We start from the raw sequence: 16,950 nt of genomic DNA on the forward strand, positions 1-16,950 counted from the left end.
ACACTGTGTGTGTGTGTGTACACTGTGTGTGTACACTGCGTGTGTGTAAACTGCGTGTGTGTAAACTGCGTGTGTGTAGACTGCGTGTGTGTAGACTGCGTGTGTGTAGACTGCGTGTGTGTACGTGTGTGTGTATGCATGTGTGAACACTGTGTGTATGCATGTGTGTATGTGCATGTGTACGCGTGTGTACGTGTTTGTGTACACCGTGAGGAGCGGTGGCACAGCAGTTAGCGACGCCTCGATTCCCGCTCACGCCCAACACCAGTGACGATTACCCAAACCGGTCCTGGGCCTCCCCTAGCTCGACTCAGCCTTAAATTAGTACCTGGTGTAGCGGTGTGTAGTAAACATCACCATTGAGGGAGACAAAGGCGGCCGGGCGTGGTGCTGGCCACCCACCCCCTCGTGTGCCAACAGTGGCAGCCCTCATAGGCGCTGCTTGCTAACAGCACTTGCCCCAACAGTCTGTGAAGGCTACACGGGGTACCTTTGTCATCTTTAGTGCACATCCGAGCCCGGCCAAAAACGAAGGCTCTCACCTTGGAACTAAACTATCAATTACTTATCGTCGATTATATTCCACTGGTCAACACACTTTTTCTGGCATAAGGTATTCCAACGGGTTTAAGGTAATTTTGGGGGGGTGCTGATTCCAAATCTGGCATCAGTTTTTGTCTATCACATCGGGTTGTTGAGATATCAAATATTGCATTTTCAATAAAAACTGCAGAAGAAAAATATTAAATAAATGTGGATATCTACATGAAATTATATTATAAACACACTATCCTAAAAATACAGCACCATATTTTAACACTAAAGCAGTCACTGACTCGCAACAACTTGCAATCATAAGTGACAGAGTTAATTTCTGGTAAAATCAATGAAAATGGGGTATGCCGATAGCATGAAACTGAGATGTGATGGAGCAAATCTGAGCTCAGATTTGGAATCGGCACCCTGAAATGAGTCTAGAACAGCTGCAAAAGTCCAGGCCAGAAAAACATGTTTTCTTTTTGTTGACCAGTGTTATTTATAAACTAATTTGTATTTTACTTGACCCAGAGGGTAAGGAAGACCCCCCCCCCCCCCCCAAACAGAGCAGCGAAGCCCCCCCCCCCCCCAACGAGTTGCGTTGTTGCAGCTGCGTGGGAAGAGGGAACAGCGTTGTGGGAGTTTTGTTCTAGATTTGAAGCTTTCGTGACTGCAAGGATTCATATTCTTAGGTTTTTTCGGTAAAGTCACGTAGGTAAAAAAAATAAAAATTAATAAAATAAAAATAAAATAAAAATCACGACGTTTCGAAAGCAAGACGGAAGCTTGTGTTGCCTCCGAAACGTCGTGATTTTTATTTTATTTTTATTTTACTTTTATTAATTTAAATTTTTTTACGTACGTGACTTTACTGAAAAAACCTAACAATATGAATATGAGTTTTGTTTCCCCACCTTCTCGTGGTGTTGTGTGCGAGCGTTGGTGGTGGTGGGGGAGCGCCCCCCCCCTTTGCCCCCCTCTCTAAGAGAGGAAGTAGACCTTGTAGAACTTGTTCATCTGCTCCAGGAAGATGAATGTGAGCACCGTGTGTGGGCCCAGCCGGGCGTAGTATGGAGTGAAGCCCTTCCACAAGCTGAAGAAACCTTCCTTGCGAACCACCTTCATCAGCACGTCCTGCAAGGCAGCCGCAGTCACACACACGGTGAGCACAGAGACCTGAGAGACACCTTCACCATCACACTGTCGTCTCAGTCAGTCGACCCGTGGCACCTGCTGGGTCTGCCCCGTGACCTCCTGCCAGCGGGCGTTCGACACTTCACGTAGCAGCCTCAAGGTGCACTTGGCCTGGCACAAGCGTCGTGGTGACGTCACCGCCACTTAGAGGTCGTCTCGGTCAGTGGACCCGTGGCACCTGCTGGGTCTGCCCCGTGACCTCCTGCCAGCGGACGTTCGACACTTCACGTGGCCTCAAGGTGCACGTGGCCTGGCACAAGCGTCGTGGTGACGTCACCACCACTAAGTGGCGAATGGCGGTTGTTGTTGTGGCAGGATGTGCTGGTGAAGGTGTTTCACAAGTCTCTGTGCTCTGTGTGTGTGAGACTGTTGCTGGTGCCGTGTGACTGCTGTGTTGTAGTGTGTTTACTCTCCAACACACACACACACACACACCGGTTAGTGCTGAACTAAGTAACTAATTGTCATGTTGTGTTTGCGTGACTCACACTAACTGACTGTAAATGTTGTAGTGGGTTTACTCTCCAACACACACACACACACCGGTTAGAACTTAGGAGATCGAACGCCCCAGAACTCGAACAAATGGGTGTTCGAGCGATATTTCCTGAACATTTTTTGCCCCGGAAACCGAACGAAATTCGGAGGTCGAACGGGAAATCTTAATCCTGCATAATGCACGGGCATAATATGACTTTGAAACCCCCCGCCAAACCTCCTACGCATTTCACAAGTAGTACTAATCGCATATCTGCATTTTCCATAAATATGCTAAATTCCTCTTGATATGCAAATTATATTGTCAAGGCGCTCTTCCCCCTCCAACCCAGCAGCTTAAATATACGCTGCCAAGCTTGGTGGTGTTCATTCAGACGCTGTCTTTCCGACAGACCTGTTCTTCTGAACACCACCAAGCTTGGCAGCGTATATTTAAGTATATATTTAAGTATATACGCTGCCAAGCTTGGTGGTGCTCATTCAGACGCTGTCTTTCCGACAGCCCTGTTCTTCTGAACACCACCAAGCTTGGCAGCGTATATTTAAGTATATATTTAAGTATATACGCTGCCAAGCTTGGTGGTGTTTCATTCAGACGCTGTCTTTCCGACAGACCTGTTCTTCACCTGAGGACGGCTGCTTGCGTTGTGGCCGAAACGTCGTGAGAATTTTATTGTTTGATTTTTATTATTTTATTATTTCCCTTCTACGTGATGACTTTACCGAAAGAACCAAGAAGATGAATCCCTGCCGTCACGAAAGCTTTAAATCGAAATGTAAAAGCATCTATTATGTTAGTTTGCTGCTGTCGTCGTTGTTGTGCGAAGACTGTGTGGTTGCTGTGGTCACTGGGGGCAGGAGGTGTGAGCGAATTTACCAGGCCGTTCTTGTACTCGGGTTTGCCGTCGATCATGCGCATGTTCTGTACCCTGCAGAAGGGGGGCAGGAGGACACCGAGAGAGAGAGAGAGAGAGCGCGTCACGTATGGGAGGGGCTGTTCAGACGGCAACATCGCACCAAACAAACCTTCGGAGGATCCAACCAAAACCATCACTTTACCATACATAGCAGGGGTTACAAAAAATATTTCCAAAATTTTAAACAAACAAAAGATCCAGGTTCGTTTCAACACAGTACACAAAATCCGTGAATTGATCCCATCTGTAAAGGATGTGATTCCTGACATGCAATGCCCTGGTGTCTACAAATTGAGTTGTGGTTGTAGTAGCAGTTACATTGGGGAAACTAAGCGACATGTCTCGGACCGTGTTCGTGAACACAAGGCAGATCTGAAACACGGCTAGGACCAATACATCTGCCGTGGCTGATCATTGTTTTAATGCGGTGTGCTCACACGAAATTGATTTTTCCCAAGACGAAGTTACTCTGTAAACCCACCGGCTACCTTCAGAGATTTGTTCATGAAGCCATCCAGATATATAAACACAGACACAGCTTCAACCGAGAGGATGGGTACAACCTGAGCAATCATTGTAAGGACGTTATTAACCAGGTCAAGTCTTAACTGACTGTGATGTTTCCATCCTACCTGCCTATGTCAGCTGTTATTTTTGACTCTCTGTGTGTCTCTCTCTTAGATCTCTCACAAGTCCTTTGGATTGCACTCTCATGGTGCTAATCTCTCATCAGCGCTGCTGTTGTGCGCATATGTGGCGACGATAATCTTACGCGGCGACAGAAGCTCATTTCATGCTAATCTCTCTCTCCCTAATCTCTCTCTCCCTAATCTCCCCCATTAACACAACTGAGGTGCTTGCGTCCGTGGATGGAGTTCCTTTCCAGCTCAGACCCCGCCTGCTTGCCCATCGCCACACATACAATCACCTCTTGTTGTTGTTGTTGTAGCTGCTCTCTCGCCGGTTCAGCAGTTCCACTGCTGGATGATTATGTTTTCCGCCTGAGGACGACCGCTATTGTGTTGCGATCGAAACGTCGTGATGGATTATTTTATTTCTTCTACCCACGTGACTTTACCGAAAGAACCAAAGAGTATAAAGCAGTATTATACTGGTAGGAACCTCCTGGTTACACCAGCCCACAGGGGATTATTGTCTCCGTCGTGCAGGGAGGGGCTGGGTGGGGAGGGTGGAAAGGGGCTGGGTGGGGAGGGTGGGGAGGAGCTGGGTGGGGAGGGTGGGGCTGGGGCTGGGTGGGGAGGGGAGGGTGGGGAGGGGCTGGGTGGGGAGGGTCTGGGTGGGGAGGGGCTGGGTGGGGAGTGTGGAGCTGGGTGGGGAGGGTGGGGAGGGGCTGGGTGGGGAGGGTGGGGCTGCGTGGGGGGTGGGGAGGGGTGGGGCTGGGTGGGGAGGGGCTGGTCACCCCGTGGTGCCCTTATAAAACTCAACGTTTCACCTACTCACGCCGGCTTGTGCCCGCCCTCACAGTCGGGCATATTTGTGGAATACACCACGCCGCCGTTGACCCTGCAGGCCATTGACCGAGCAACCCAACGTTCATCATCATCATCGTCATCATCATCATCGTCAACGTCATGATCATCATCATCATCGTCATCATCGTCAACGTCATCATCATCGTCAACGTCGTCGTACCTGGTCTTGACAATGTCGACTGGCATGGAGGCAGCCGTGGTGACAAGGCCACTGAGCATGCTCGCCCAGAAGTGGCACACAATGTTGTCATTCACGTATCCTGGGGACACACACACACACACCACATGGACATCACGGACAGTTAATCACAATCGGTTTAACACGTAGCAAGGGCTTTCGCGAGCAATGTCATCCACAATACAGGTCTCTTTTTGTTGGGTTAGATCGAGTCAATATATGTGTCGTTAAGCCCTCCACCACCCAACCACACAGCCAATTAGTAAGGTTTAGTGTCACGTAAACAGAACGTGGTGCCAATTTGTTATGAGTACAGCACTAACCGGTTGTGTGTTGGAGAGCAAATACACTACTATACACTACACTACTATAAACTACACACTACTACACACTACTATACACTACACTACTATACACTACTATACACTACACTACTATACACTACACTACTATACACTACACTACTATACACTACACTACTATACACTACACTACTATACACATTACTATACACTACACATTACTATACACTACACTACTATACACTACACCATACACTACACTACTATACACTACACTACTATACACTACACTACTATACACTACACTACTATACACTACACTACTATACACTACTATACACTACACCATACACTACACTACTATACACTACTATACACTACACTACTATACACTACACTACTATACATTACTATACACTACACACTACTATACACTACACTACTACACACTACACTACTATACATTACTATACACTACACACTACTATACACTACACACTACTACACACTACTACACACTACACTACAATACACCAGCGGTCCCCAACCTTTTTGGCACCAGGGACCGGTTTCGTGGAAGACATCTCACTCCTCAGTGTGCCGGGAAAGGTCCTGGCAAGGATTATTCAACATCGCCTTGCTAGGCACGCTGAGGAGAGGCTTGCGGAGCCCCAATGCGGTTTCAGGAAAGGGCGGTCCTGCACAGATGCCATATTTTCTGTCCGTCTGCTACAGCAGAGGTGTAGGGAATTCCAACAAGACCTACATATCTGCTTTATTGACCTGGTCAAGGCCTATGATACCATCAGTAGGCCTGGGCTCTGGGTTGTTCTTCGTGCTTTCGGAGTCCCTGACCCTCTGCTCACGATCATTAAGGACCTTCATGATGGCGAGCGGGCCCGGGTAAAACTACGTGGCCGGGAGTCGGAGCCATTCCCTGTACACCTTGGGGTGCGACAGGGATGTCCTCTGGCTCCCACATTATTTAACATCTATTTCGACTGCGTAGTTCGTGAAGCCTTCAATAGCTGTAGTGGAGGAATTTCCATCTGGTACAGATACAATGGGAGGTTGATCGATGCCCGGGTGCGGTCAAGGGATGGCACCCTATTGCTCAACCATGTTATGTATGCCGATGATCTGGTAATTGCTGCTCACTCAGAGGAGGAGTTGGAGACGCTGCTGCTGAACCTGGAGCATGCCACTAAGAGGTGGGGACTTACCATCAGCTCCACCAAAACTAAGCACCTGCCTGGGTATTTTGTACCATCGGACACTCCACCCCCACAACTCCCAATTGGTGATAGGGGAGTTGTGGAGAAAGTGGAGAGTTTCCCATACCTGGGTAGTGTGCTTATGACTGGCTCCAGTTTATCAGCAGAGGTCTCACTCCGAACCAGTCGAGTGGCATTATCTTTTAATCGGTTGCATAACGCTATGTGGAAGCTACCTGGTCTGTCGCTCCACACGAAGCTTCAGGTCTTTTCGGCCACAGTCGTTCCCTGCCTTCTCAACGCTTGCGAAACGTGGACCCCCCCTAATGGAACATCTTCGCCGGTTAGAAACATTTAGGCTGGCCTGCCTACGATCCATCCTGGGTTTAACCAGGCTGGATTGTGTGAGGAGCTCACAAATCCTTGAAAGATCTGGACAAAGTCCCATCGGTGAGCTCCTCCGGTAGGCAAGGCTGCGTTGGCTGGGTCATGTAGCCCGCATGCCCAGCCACCGCATGCCTAAACAGCTTTTGTTCGGCCGTATCGACGGGGCGAAATGGGCGCGGTACGGGCTAGAGAAGAGATGGAGTGACGTGGTACAGGAGGACGTGGAGCTGAGTGGACTTGCCGATGACTGGTACCAGCGGTGTCAAGATCGGCCTCTGTGGAGGAGGCTCGTGAAGGACGCTACTGGGCAGTTGGAGGCAGTCGCCCTCCAACAACAACGGAGGGCGGAGGAGCGACGCTCATAACAACGAGCGGAGCGCCGGGTGGCTAAAGCACAGCAAGTTGGCACAGTAGGGGGCACAGGTGGTGCATCAGCCAGTCATCTCGGTCATCTCGGTCAGTCGACCCGTGGCACCTGCTGGGTCTGCCCCGTGACCTCCTGCCAGCGGGCGTTCGACACTTCACGTGGCCTCAAGGTGCACATAGCCTGGCACAAACGTCGTGGTGATGTCACCGCCACTTAAGTGGCGAATGGCGGTTGTTGTTGTTGTTGAGTGTGTGAGTCAGTGTGAGTGTGAGATATTGAGTGTGTGAAAGACTGAGTGAGTGTGTGTGTGAGTGATTGTGTGAGAGTGTGAGTGAGGGAGTGTGGATGCGAGAGTGAGTGAGGGAGTGTGTGTGAGTATGAGTGAGTGTGTGAGAGTGTGTGTGAGTATGAGTGAGTGTGTGAGAGTGAGTGTGAGTGAGGGAGGGTGTAAGAGTGTGAGTGTGAGTGTTTGAATGTGAGAGTGAGTGTGAGAGTGAGTGTGAGAGTGAGTGTGAGAGTGAGTGAGTGTGTGTGTGTGAGTGTGAGAGTGAGTGAGTGTGTGTGTGTGAGTGTGAGAGTGAGTGAGTGAGTGTGAGAATGTGTGAGTGTGGTCACCCGTGTCGAGCAGGAACTGCTTGGCTTGTGAGTAGGAGGCGAGTTGAGCGGCGTTCACCACCACGGCTCTCGCCATCGTGGGGACGCAGCCCTGTCACACCGCACACACAACGTACACAGCATACACATACACATAGCATACACACACAGTATACACACACAGCACACACACACAGCACACACACAGAGCATACACACATAGCATACACACATAGGATACACACACAGCGCACACACAGCGCACACACACACACAGTATACACACACAGCACACACACAGTATACACACACAGCACACACACACACACACAGTATACACACACAGCATACACACAGCACACACAGTATACACACACAACACACACACAGTATACACACACAGCACACACACAGCACACACACACACACACAGTATACACACACAAGACATACACAGTATATACACACACACAGTATATACACACAGCACACACACACACACAGTATACACACACACGACATACACACACACGCACAGTATATACACACACAGCACACACACACGCACAGTATACACACAGCACACACACACAGTATACACACACAGCACACACACACACACAGTATACACACACAGCATACACACAGCATACACACACAACACACACACACACAGTATACACACACAGTATACACACATAGCACACACACACAGTATACACACACACACACAGTATACACACACACACACAGTATACACACACAGCACACACACAACACACAGTGTACACACACAGCACACAGTACACACACACAGCACACACACGGCACACACACACAGCACACACAGTATACACACACAGCACACACACACACAGCACACACACACACAGTATACACACACAGCACACACACACACAGTATACACACACAGCACACACACACACAGCACACACACACAACACACACACACAGCACACACAGCACACACACACACGGCACACACATAGCATACACACACAGCACACAGCATACACATAACACACACACACAGCACACACAGCACACACACACACGGCACACACATAGCATACACACACGGCACACAGCATACACACACAGCACACAGCATACACATACACACAGCACACAGCATACACATACACACACACAGCACACACACACAGCATACACATAGCATACACACACACTTACACAGCATACACACAGTACACACACACAGCACACACAACGTACACACAGTATATACACACAGCACACACACACAGCACACACACACACAGCACACACACACAGTATACACACAGCACACACACAGCACACACACACTTGACATACACACACAGTATACACACACAGCACACACACAGCATAGAGCACACACACACACAGAGCATACACAGCACACACACACAGCATACAGCACACACACACACACACAGCATACAGCATACAGCACACACACACACAGCACACACACAGCATATAGCACGAACAGTCTGTTAAGGCTACACGGGGGATCTTTGTCTTTGGTGATGGTGGTGGAGGTTGGGGGTGGTGGAGAGTGGTGGTGGTGGCACTGGTAGTGGCGGTGGTGGTGGTGGTGGTGGTGGTGGCAGTGGTGGTGGTGGAGGTTGGTGGTGGTGGTGGAGGTTGTTGGTGGTGGTGTTGGTGGTGGTACTGGTGATGGTGGTTGTTACGAACCCTCCACAGTGTGAGGACCCCCTCCTCGCGTACGATGCGGAACAGCGCATCCAGCACGTTCCTGTAGCCACGACGCTGGTCCAAGGGCAGCCTACACCACGTGGGGAGGGTGGGGAGGGGAGGGAGGGGGGGGAGGGGAGGGAGGGGGAGGGGAGGGGAGGGAGGTGAGGGGGGGGGAGGGAGGGGAGGGGGAGGGGAGGGGAGGGAGGGGAGGGGAGGGAGGGGAGAGAGGGGAGGGAGGGGAGGGGAGGGGTGGGGGGGGAGGGGAGGGAGGGGGAGGGGAGGGAGGGGAGGGAGGGGAGGGGGAGGGGAGAGAGGGGAGGGGAGGGAGGGGAGGGAGGGGAGAGAGGGGAGGGGTGGGGGGGAGGGGAGGGGAGGGAGGGGGAGGGGAGGGAGGGGAGGGGAGGGAGGGGAGGGAGGGGAGAGAGGGGAGAGAGGAGAGGGAGGGGAGGGGGAGGGGAGGGAGGGGAGGGAGGGGAGGGAGGGGAGGGGAGGGGAGGGAGGGGGGGGAGGGGAGGGAGGGGAGGGGAGGGAGGGGAGGGAGGGGAGGGGTGGGGGAGGAGGGAGGGTGGGGAGGGAGGGGAGAGAGGGGAGGGAGGGGAGGGAGGGGAGAGAGGGGAGGGGAGGGAGGAGAGGGAGGGGAGAGAGGGGAGGGAGGGGAAGGGTGGGGGGGAGGGGAGGGAGGGGGAGGGGAGGGAGGTGAGGGGGGGGAGGGAGGGGAGGGGGAGGGGAGGGGAGAGAGGGGAGGGGAGGGAGGGAGGGGAGAGAGGGGAGGGGAGGGAGGGAGGGGAGGGGAGGGAGGGGAGGGAGGGGAGGGAGGTGAGGGGGGGAGGGAGGGGAGGGGGAGGGGAGGGGAGAGAGGGGAGGGGAGGGAGGGGAGGGAGGGGAGGGGTGGGGGGGGAGGGGAGGGAGGGGGAGGGGAGGGAGGGAGGGGAGGGGTGGGGGGGGAGGGGAGGGGAGGGGGAGGGGATGGAGGGGAGGGAGGGAGGGAGGGGAGGGAGGGGAAGGGGAGGGGAAGGGGAGGGTAATGGAGTAGAGGGAATGGGGAGAGGGATTATTATTGTCATTGCGAAATATTTTTGCCGCAATTCAAACTCTTTGGCAGTTTGCGAAACGTAATTGGGAGAGACAGAGAGAGACACAGACTCCAAATATACAGCAGCAGGCATCAGGGTCGGGGTCAAACCCACGACATCCTGCATACCAGGCGAGGTAGTCAACATCTCCTAGCCACCGTGATGATGATGAGAGAGAGACACAGACTCCAAATATACAGCAGTAGCAGGCATCGTCAGGGTCGGGATCGAACCCACGACCTCCTGTATACCAGGCGAGGTAGATAACATCTCCTAGCCACCGTGATGATGAGAGAGACACAGACTCCAAATATACAACAGCAGCAGGCATCAGGGTCAGGGTCAAACCCACGACCTCCTGTATACCAGGCGAGGTAGTTAACATCTCCTAGCCACCGTGATGATGATGATGAGAGAGACACAGACTCCAAATATACAACAACAGGCATCAGGATCGGGGTCAAACCCACGACCTCATTTGAGTCTGAGTCGACCTAGGGGAGGCCCAGGAACGGTTCAGATAACACTGGTCAACAAAAACAAACTTTTTTTTTCTGGCCTGAACTTTAGCAGCTGTTCTAGAGTAATTTCAGGGTGCCGATTCCAAATCTGATCTCAGATTTGCTCTATCACATCTCATTTTTAAATCCTTTATATTAAGTTCGCTTGCTTGCTTGCTTGCGTGCGTGCTTGCTTGCTTGCGTGCTTGCTTGCTTGCTTACGACCGTGCAAATCTTTCGGTCGTTTTTTAACCCACTTCCCGTGATCCAATCGAGCTGACATTTTCCACACAGACTCGTTGTGCGAGACACTGTTTAGGGAAAACAAATTAAATATTTAATTACCAATTGCTTAATACTGGCAGACAATCATCTGACCCATAGGTGGCAGCCATCTCAAGCCAGAGGACGAGAAGATTCTAGCCGCCACGCATATAAAGGATTTATAGTGAAAAACTTTGTTTTTACGGGTTTACTTGTTATGCTATCGGAATACCCCATTTTCATTGATTTCACCCGAAATTAACTCCGTCACTTATGATTGCAAGTTGTTGCGAGTCAGTGACTGCTTTAGTGTTAAAACATGGTGCTGTATTTTTAGGATAGTGTGTTTATAATATAATTTTATGTAGATATCCACATTTATTTAATATTTTTCTTCTGCAGTTTTTATTGAAAATGCAATATTTGATATCTCAAAAACCTGACGTGATAGACAAAAACTGATTCCAGATTTGGAATCAGCACCGCCCCAAAATTACCTTTTGGAATACCTCACGCCAGAAAAATTATGTTGACCAGTGTTATCTTTGTTGTGGGAAACACACAGCCTGCAGCTTGGGAACCCGCCTAGCCTCAGTTGAAATGTATCCGTAGCAGAGTCCTGCCTCTGACGCTCATGTGTTGGTGGTTTTTGTCGTTACACAAACACCAAACAGGCGGCACACACCAAGACGCACGTGCACACGCGTGACACGTCACACGCCACTGATCAGTAACATCTCACGCGACACGCACCACGCACACACCACCAACACGCCACCACAATCACGCGACCACCAGAGGTCGCAAACGGGTTTTGATTCCTTACCCGTACCCGGCCGTATCCGTACCCTATACCCATACCCGACCGGGTACGGGTATCGGGTACCCGATTGCGACCTCTGGGATGAAGCCATGTTGCAGGCGCGGGTGGGTTGATTCTAGGAACTTGAATTGTGAGAAGAGACAAGACGTTGGGAAATGAGTGACAAACGGTGACTCACCCAGTGACTCACGGCCTACCCGTACCCGGCCGCCCCAGGGTCGCAAACGGCTACCCGTACCCGTACCTGGCCGGGTACGGGTAGCCAGGTATGGGGTAGGTTACGGGTATCGGGTACCCGGTTGCGACCTCTGGCGACCACACAAACGCAACACCACAAACAAGACAAAGATCTCCCAGGTAGCCTGTAGCAAGTGCTGTTGGGGGCAAGTGCTGTTAGGGGCCATCCATAAATGACGTCACGCACCTCGGGGGGGGGGGGGGGGTCAGACATTTGTGACGATTGGTGGGGTGGAGGTTTGAGAAATGTGACGTCACATCAAAATGCGCAACTTTAAATAAATGTAGACAACACGTTCAGAAACGTCGTGAGAATTGTATTTTATTGTTTTACGTGAATGTATTCTTGTTTCTTTCGGTAAAGTCATCACGTAGAAGGGAAATAATAAAATAATCAAAAATATAAAACATTATAAAATTCTTAGCCATAATATGACTTTGAGACCCCCTCACCAACCTACACATTCCACAAGGAGTGACTAATCCCATATCTGCATTTGTCATCAATATGCTAAATTCCGCTGTTGATATGTAAACTCCTTTGTCAAGGCGCCATTCCTTCCCCCGACCCAACTTAAATATACGCTGCCAAGCCTGGTGGTGTTAATTCAGACGCCGTCTTTCCGACAGACCTGTTCTACACCTGAAGACGGCTGCTTGCATTGTGGCCGAAACGTCGTGAGAATTGTATTTTATTATCTTTTATTTTTATTATTTTATTATTTCCCTTCTACGTGACTTTACCGAAAGAACCAAGAAGATGAACCCTGTGTGACAGTTATTTTAACCGACCCTGGGCCACCTCCCCTAGGTCGACTCAGCCTCAAATGAGTACCTGGTGCGTTATGCGTAGTAAACATCGCCACTGGGGAGACAAAGGCGGCCGGGCGTGGTGCTGGCCACCCACCCCCTCGTGTGCCGTGCCGGCCTTCATAGGTGCTACTCGCTAACAGCACTTGCCCCAAGAGTCTGGTTAAGGCTATATGGGGGGTCTTTGTTATGTCTTTGTCTCTATAGGTCTCTATGGGTGTCTATTGGTCTCTGTGTGAGTCTATGGGTCTCTGCTGCGTGAGTCTACGGGTCTCTGTGAGTCTACGGGTCTCTGTGAGTCTAAGGGTCTCTGTGAGTCTACGGGTCTCTGCTGTGCGAGTCTATGGGTCTCTGTGTGAGTCTATGGGTCTCTGCTGTGCGAGTCTATGGGTCTCTGTGTGAGTCTATGGGTTTCTGTGTGAGTCTACGGGTCTCTGTGTGAGTCTATGGGTCTCTGTGTGAGTCTACGGGTCTCTGTGCGAGTTTATGGGTCTCTGTGTGAGTCTACAGGTCTCTGTGCGAGTCTACGGGTCTCTGTGTGAGTCTATGGGTCTCTGTGTGAGTCTATGGGTCTCTGTGTGAGTCTGGGTCTCTGTGTGAGTCTATGGGTCTCTGTGTGAGTCTACAGGTCTCTGTGCGAGTCTACGGGTCTCTGTGTGAGTCTATGGGTCTCTGTGTGAGTCTATGGGTCTCTGTGTGAGTCTATGGGTCTCTGTGTGAGTCTATGGGTCTCTGTGTGAGTCTACGGGTCTCTGCTGTGTGAGTCTATGGGTCTCTGTGTGAGTCTATGGGTCTCTGTGTGAGTCTATGAGTCTCTGTGTGAGTCTACGGGTCTCTGTGCGAGTCTATGGGTCTCTGCTGTGTGAGTCTATGGGTCTCTGTGCGAGTCTATGGGTCTCTGTGTGAGTCTACAGGTCTCTGTGCGAGTCTACGGGTCTCTGTGTGAGTCTATGGGTCTCTGTGTGAGTCTATGGGTCTCTGTGTGAGTCTATGGGTCTCTGTGTGAGTCTACGGGTCTCTGTGTGAGTCTATGGGTCTCTGCTGTGTGAGTCTATGGGTCTCTGTGCGAGTCTATGGGTCTCTGTGTGAGTCTACAGGTCTCTGAGCGAGTCTACGGGTCTCTGTGTGAGTCTATGGGTCTCTGTGTGAGTCTATGGGTCTCTGTGTGAGTCTATGGGTCTCTGTGTGAGTCTATGGGTCTCTGTGTGAGTCTACGGGTCTCTGTGTGAGTCTATGGGTCTCTGTGTGAGTCTACGGGTCTGTGTGAGTCTATGGGTCTCTGTGTGAGTCTATGGGTCTCTGTGTGAGTCTACGGGTCTCTGTGTGAGTCTACAGGTATCTGTGTGAGTCTACGGGTCTCTGTGTGAGTCTATGGGTCTCTGTGTGAGTCTATGGGTCTCTGTGTGAGTCTACGGGTCTCTGCTGTGTGAGTCTATGGGTCTCTGTGCGAGTCTATGGGTCTCTGTGTGACTCAACAGGTATCTGCTGTGTGAGTCTACAGGTCTCTGCGTGAGTCTACGGGTCTCACCTGCCGTCGGCCGTCATGCGGATGAGCGCCACCTCTGCTGGGGTGCCCACAAAGGCTCCCGTGGCCCCGGCCACCATGCCGATGGCCGCCTTGGCGAAGAAGTTTGGAGGTGCCCCATCGTCGCTCGTCAGGCGCTCCAGCAGCACCGTGTAGATGCCCAGACGTGTCGTCGTGTACGTAGCCTGGCGCAGCAGTCCCGCGGACAGCCTGGCGAGTGGGGTGGGTGTGGGGTGGGGCGGGTGTGGGGTGGGTGTGGGGGCGGGCGCACGAGGTGAGACACGGAGCAGACACGGGTTGACGCTATTTTATACAAAAACATTTTTTTTACCAGGCAACACAGAATCAGAATATTGCATTGATACCGCAGGATAAAATATAGCGCTAGGTTTTTTACCCTTTCAACTGGTACAAAAACTGACACCGTTATACAAGGCATCACGTTTGCAATAACCACAACGCAAGCAGTCAATATGCAAACAAAAATAAAACAACTCTGATGATGATAATGTGCACTGTCCTTGAAGTTGATAGGTCCACACCCGAGACAGCTTTTCTTAGAGCCTAGTCTCCATTGGTGTTGGACCAGATGACGCCACGGCCTGCACGCTGTTGCGGTGTTCCACACACTCACCCACACCTCACTCACCCACACACTCGCCCGCACACTTGCCCGCTCACTCACCCGGTGTAGATGCCCCGCACGCACACACTGACCCACACACTCACCCACTCACTCACCCGCTCACTCACCCACCCACTCACCCACCAACACACTCACCCACCAACACACTCACCCACCCACTCACCCACCCACCCACACACCCACCCACCCACACACCCACCCCCCCACCCACTCACCCACCCACCCACCCACTCACCCACACACCCACCCACTCACCCACCCACCCACCCACCCACTCACCCACTCACTCACCCACCCACTCACCCACTCACCCACCCCCACACTCACCCACCTACTCACCCACCCACCCACCCACTCACTCACCCACCCACCCACTCACTCACCCACCCACCCACTCACTCACCCGGTGTAGATTCCCCGCACGCCCTCCTTGCGCAGGATGGAGGCTACGGCCTGCACGCTGTTGCGGTGTTCCACACACTCACCCACTCACTCACCCACCCACTCACTCACACACCCACACACTCACCCACACACTCACCCACCCACCCACCCACCCACCCACTCACTCACTCACCCACCCACACACACACCCACTCACTCACCCACACACTCACCCACCCACTCACTCACTCACCCACCCACACACACTCACTCACTCGCCCACACACTCACCCCCCCACCCACACACTCACCCACCCACCCACTCACTCACTCACTCACCCACCCACACACACACCCACTCACTCACCCACACACTCACCCACCCACTCACTCACTCACCTACCCACACACACACTCACCCACCCACTCACTCACTCACCCACCCACACACACACCCACTCACTCACCCACACACTCACCCACCCACTCACTCACCCACCCACCCACACACACACTCACTCACTCGCCCACACACTCACCCCCCCACCCACTCACTCACCCACTCACTCGCCCACTCACTCACCCACTCACTCACCCGGTGTAGATTCCCCGCACGCCCTCTTTGCGCAGGATGGAGGCCACGGCCTGCACGCTGTTGCGGTGTTCCCGGGCTCCGCCGCCCTCCCCGCTCAGCTGCATGCGATTCTTCACCAGGTCCAGCGGCTGCACAAACACCGTGGCAGCCATTCTGCACAAACACCAAGACAAACATCACCACCCGCTGTAGGGTGAGTGAGTGTGTGGTATCTACACAGGGTGAGTGAGTGAATGTGTGGTATCTACACAGGGTGAGTGAGTGAGTGTGTGGTATGCATTTACACAGAGACATCTCCTTTACCAGTGGCAAAATATAGTAATAGGTGTTTACCCTTTCAACTGGTATAAAAACTTCAAGGACAGTGCATATCATTATCATCATCAGAGTTGTTTCTTTATGTTTGCATTTTGACTGCTTGTGTTGTGATCTATGCAAACATGACTCCTCGTAAAAAAACGTGTCAGTTTTGTTGCCAGATAGAAGGGTAAAAAAACAATATTTTTTACTGGCAAATGAGGTACCAATGGTGTAAATGCTTACCCCGAGCTCTCATACTCTGATAGTGCGCTGTCTTTGAATTATGCGCCTTTTGGCGTCATCTGGTCGAACACCATGTGAGACTGGGCTCTAAGAGAAAGCTGTCTCGGGTGTGGACCAATCAACTTCAAGGACAGTGCATAT

The 16,950-nt window shown here is 51.7% G+C and overlaps 1 protein-coding gene across 1 annotated transcript; it reads right to left on the bottom strand.

Moving 5' to 3' along the window:
- Positions 1–1,384: 1,384 nt before the first annotated feature.
- LOC144737951 (mitochondrial 2-oxoglutarate/malate carrier protein-like) lies at positions 1,385–16,453 on the bottom strand. The gene is made up of 7 exons (XM_078620858.1): positions 16,267–16,453; positions 14,645–14,851; positions 9,407–9,497; positions 7,703–7,793; positions 4,800–4,899; positions 3,107–3,158; positions 1,385–1,671 (listed from the first exon to the last, which is right to left on the bottom strand). The coding sequence occupies exons 1-7, from the start codon at positions 16,416–16,418 to the stop codon at positions 1,519–1,521; spliced, it is 846 nt and encodes a 281-aa protein (XP_078476984.1). The 5' UTR covers positions 16,419–16,453; the 3' UTR covers positions 1,385–1,518.
- Positions 16,454–16,950: the final 497 nt, after the last annotated feature.

Source organism: Lampetra planeri, chromosome 76 (assembly GCF_965212315.1).
Source record: "Lampetra planeri chromosome 76, kcLamPlan1.2.h2, whole genome shotgun sequence".
In the NCBI taxonomy this organism is placed as follows: Eukaryota; Metazoa; Chordata; class Hyperoartia; order Petromyzontiformes; family Petromyzontidae; genus Lampetra; species Lampetra planeri.

Bases quoted from the DNA above. Each gene is read 5' to 3' on its own strand.
- LOC144737951 (XM_078620858.1), bottom strand. From the start codon at position 16,418: ATGGCTGCCACGGTGTTTGTGCAGCCGCTGGACCTGGTGAAGAATCGC. The intron at 9,498-14,644 runs GTGAGACCCGTA...CACGTGGTGTAG, and splicing joins CGCATGACGGCCGACGGCAG to GCTGCCCTTGGACCAGCGTC. The intron at 7,794-9,406 runs GTTCGTAACAAC...GCGGTGTGACAG, and splicing joins GGGTCCTCACACTGTGGAGG to GGCTGCGTCCCCACGATGGC.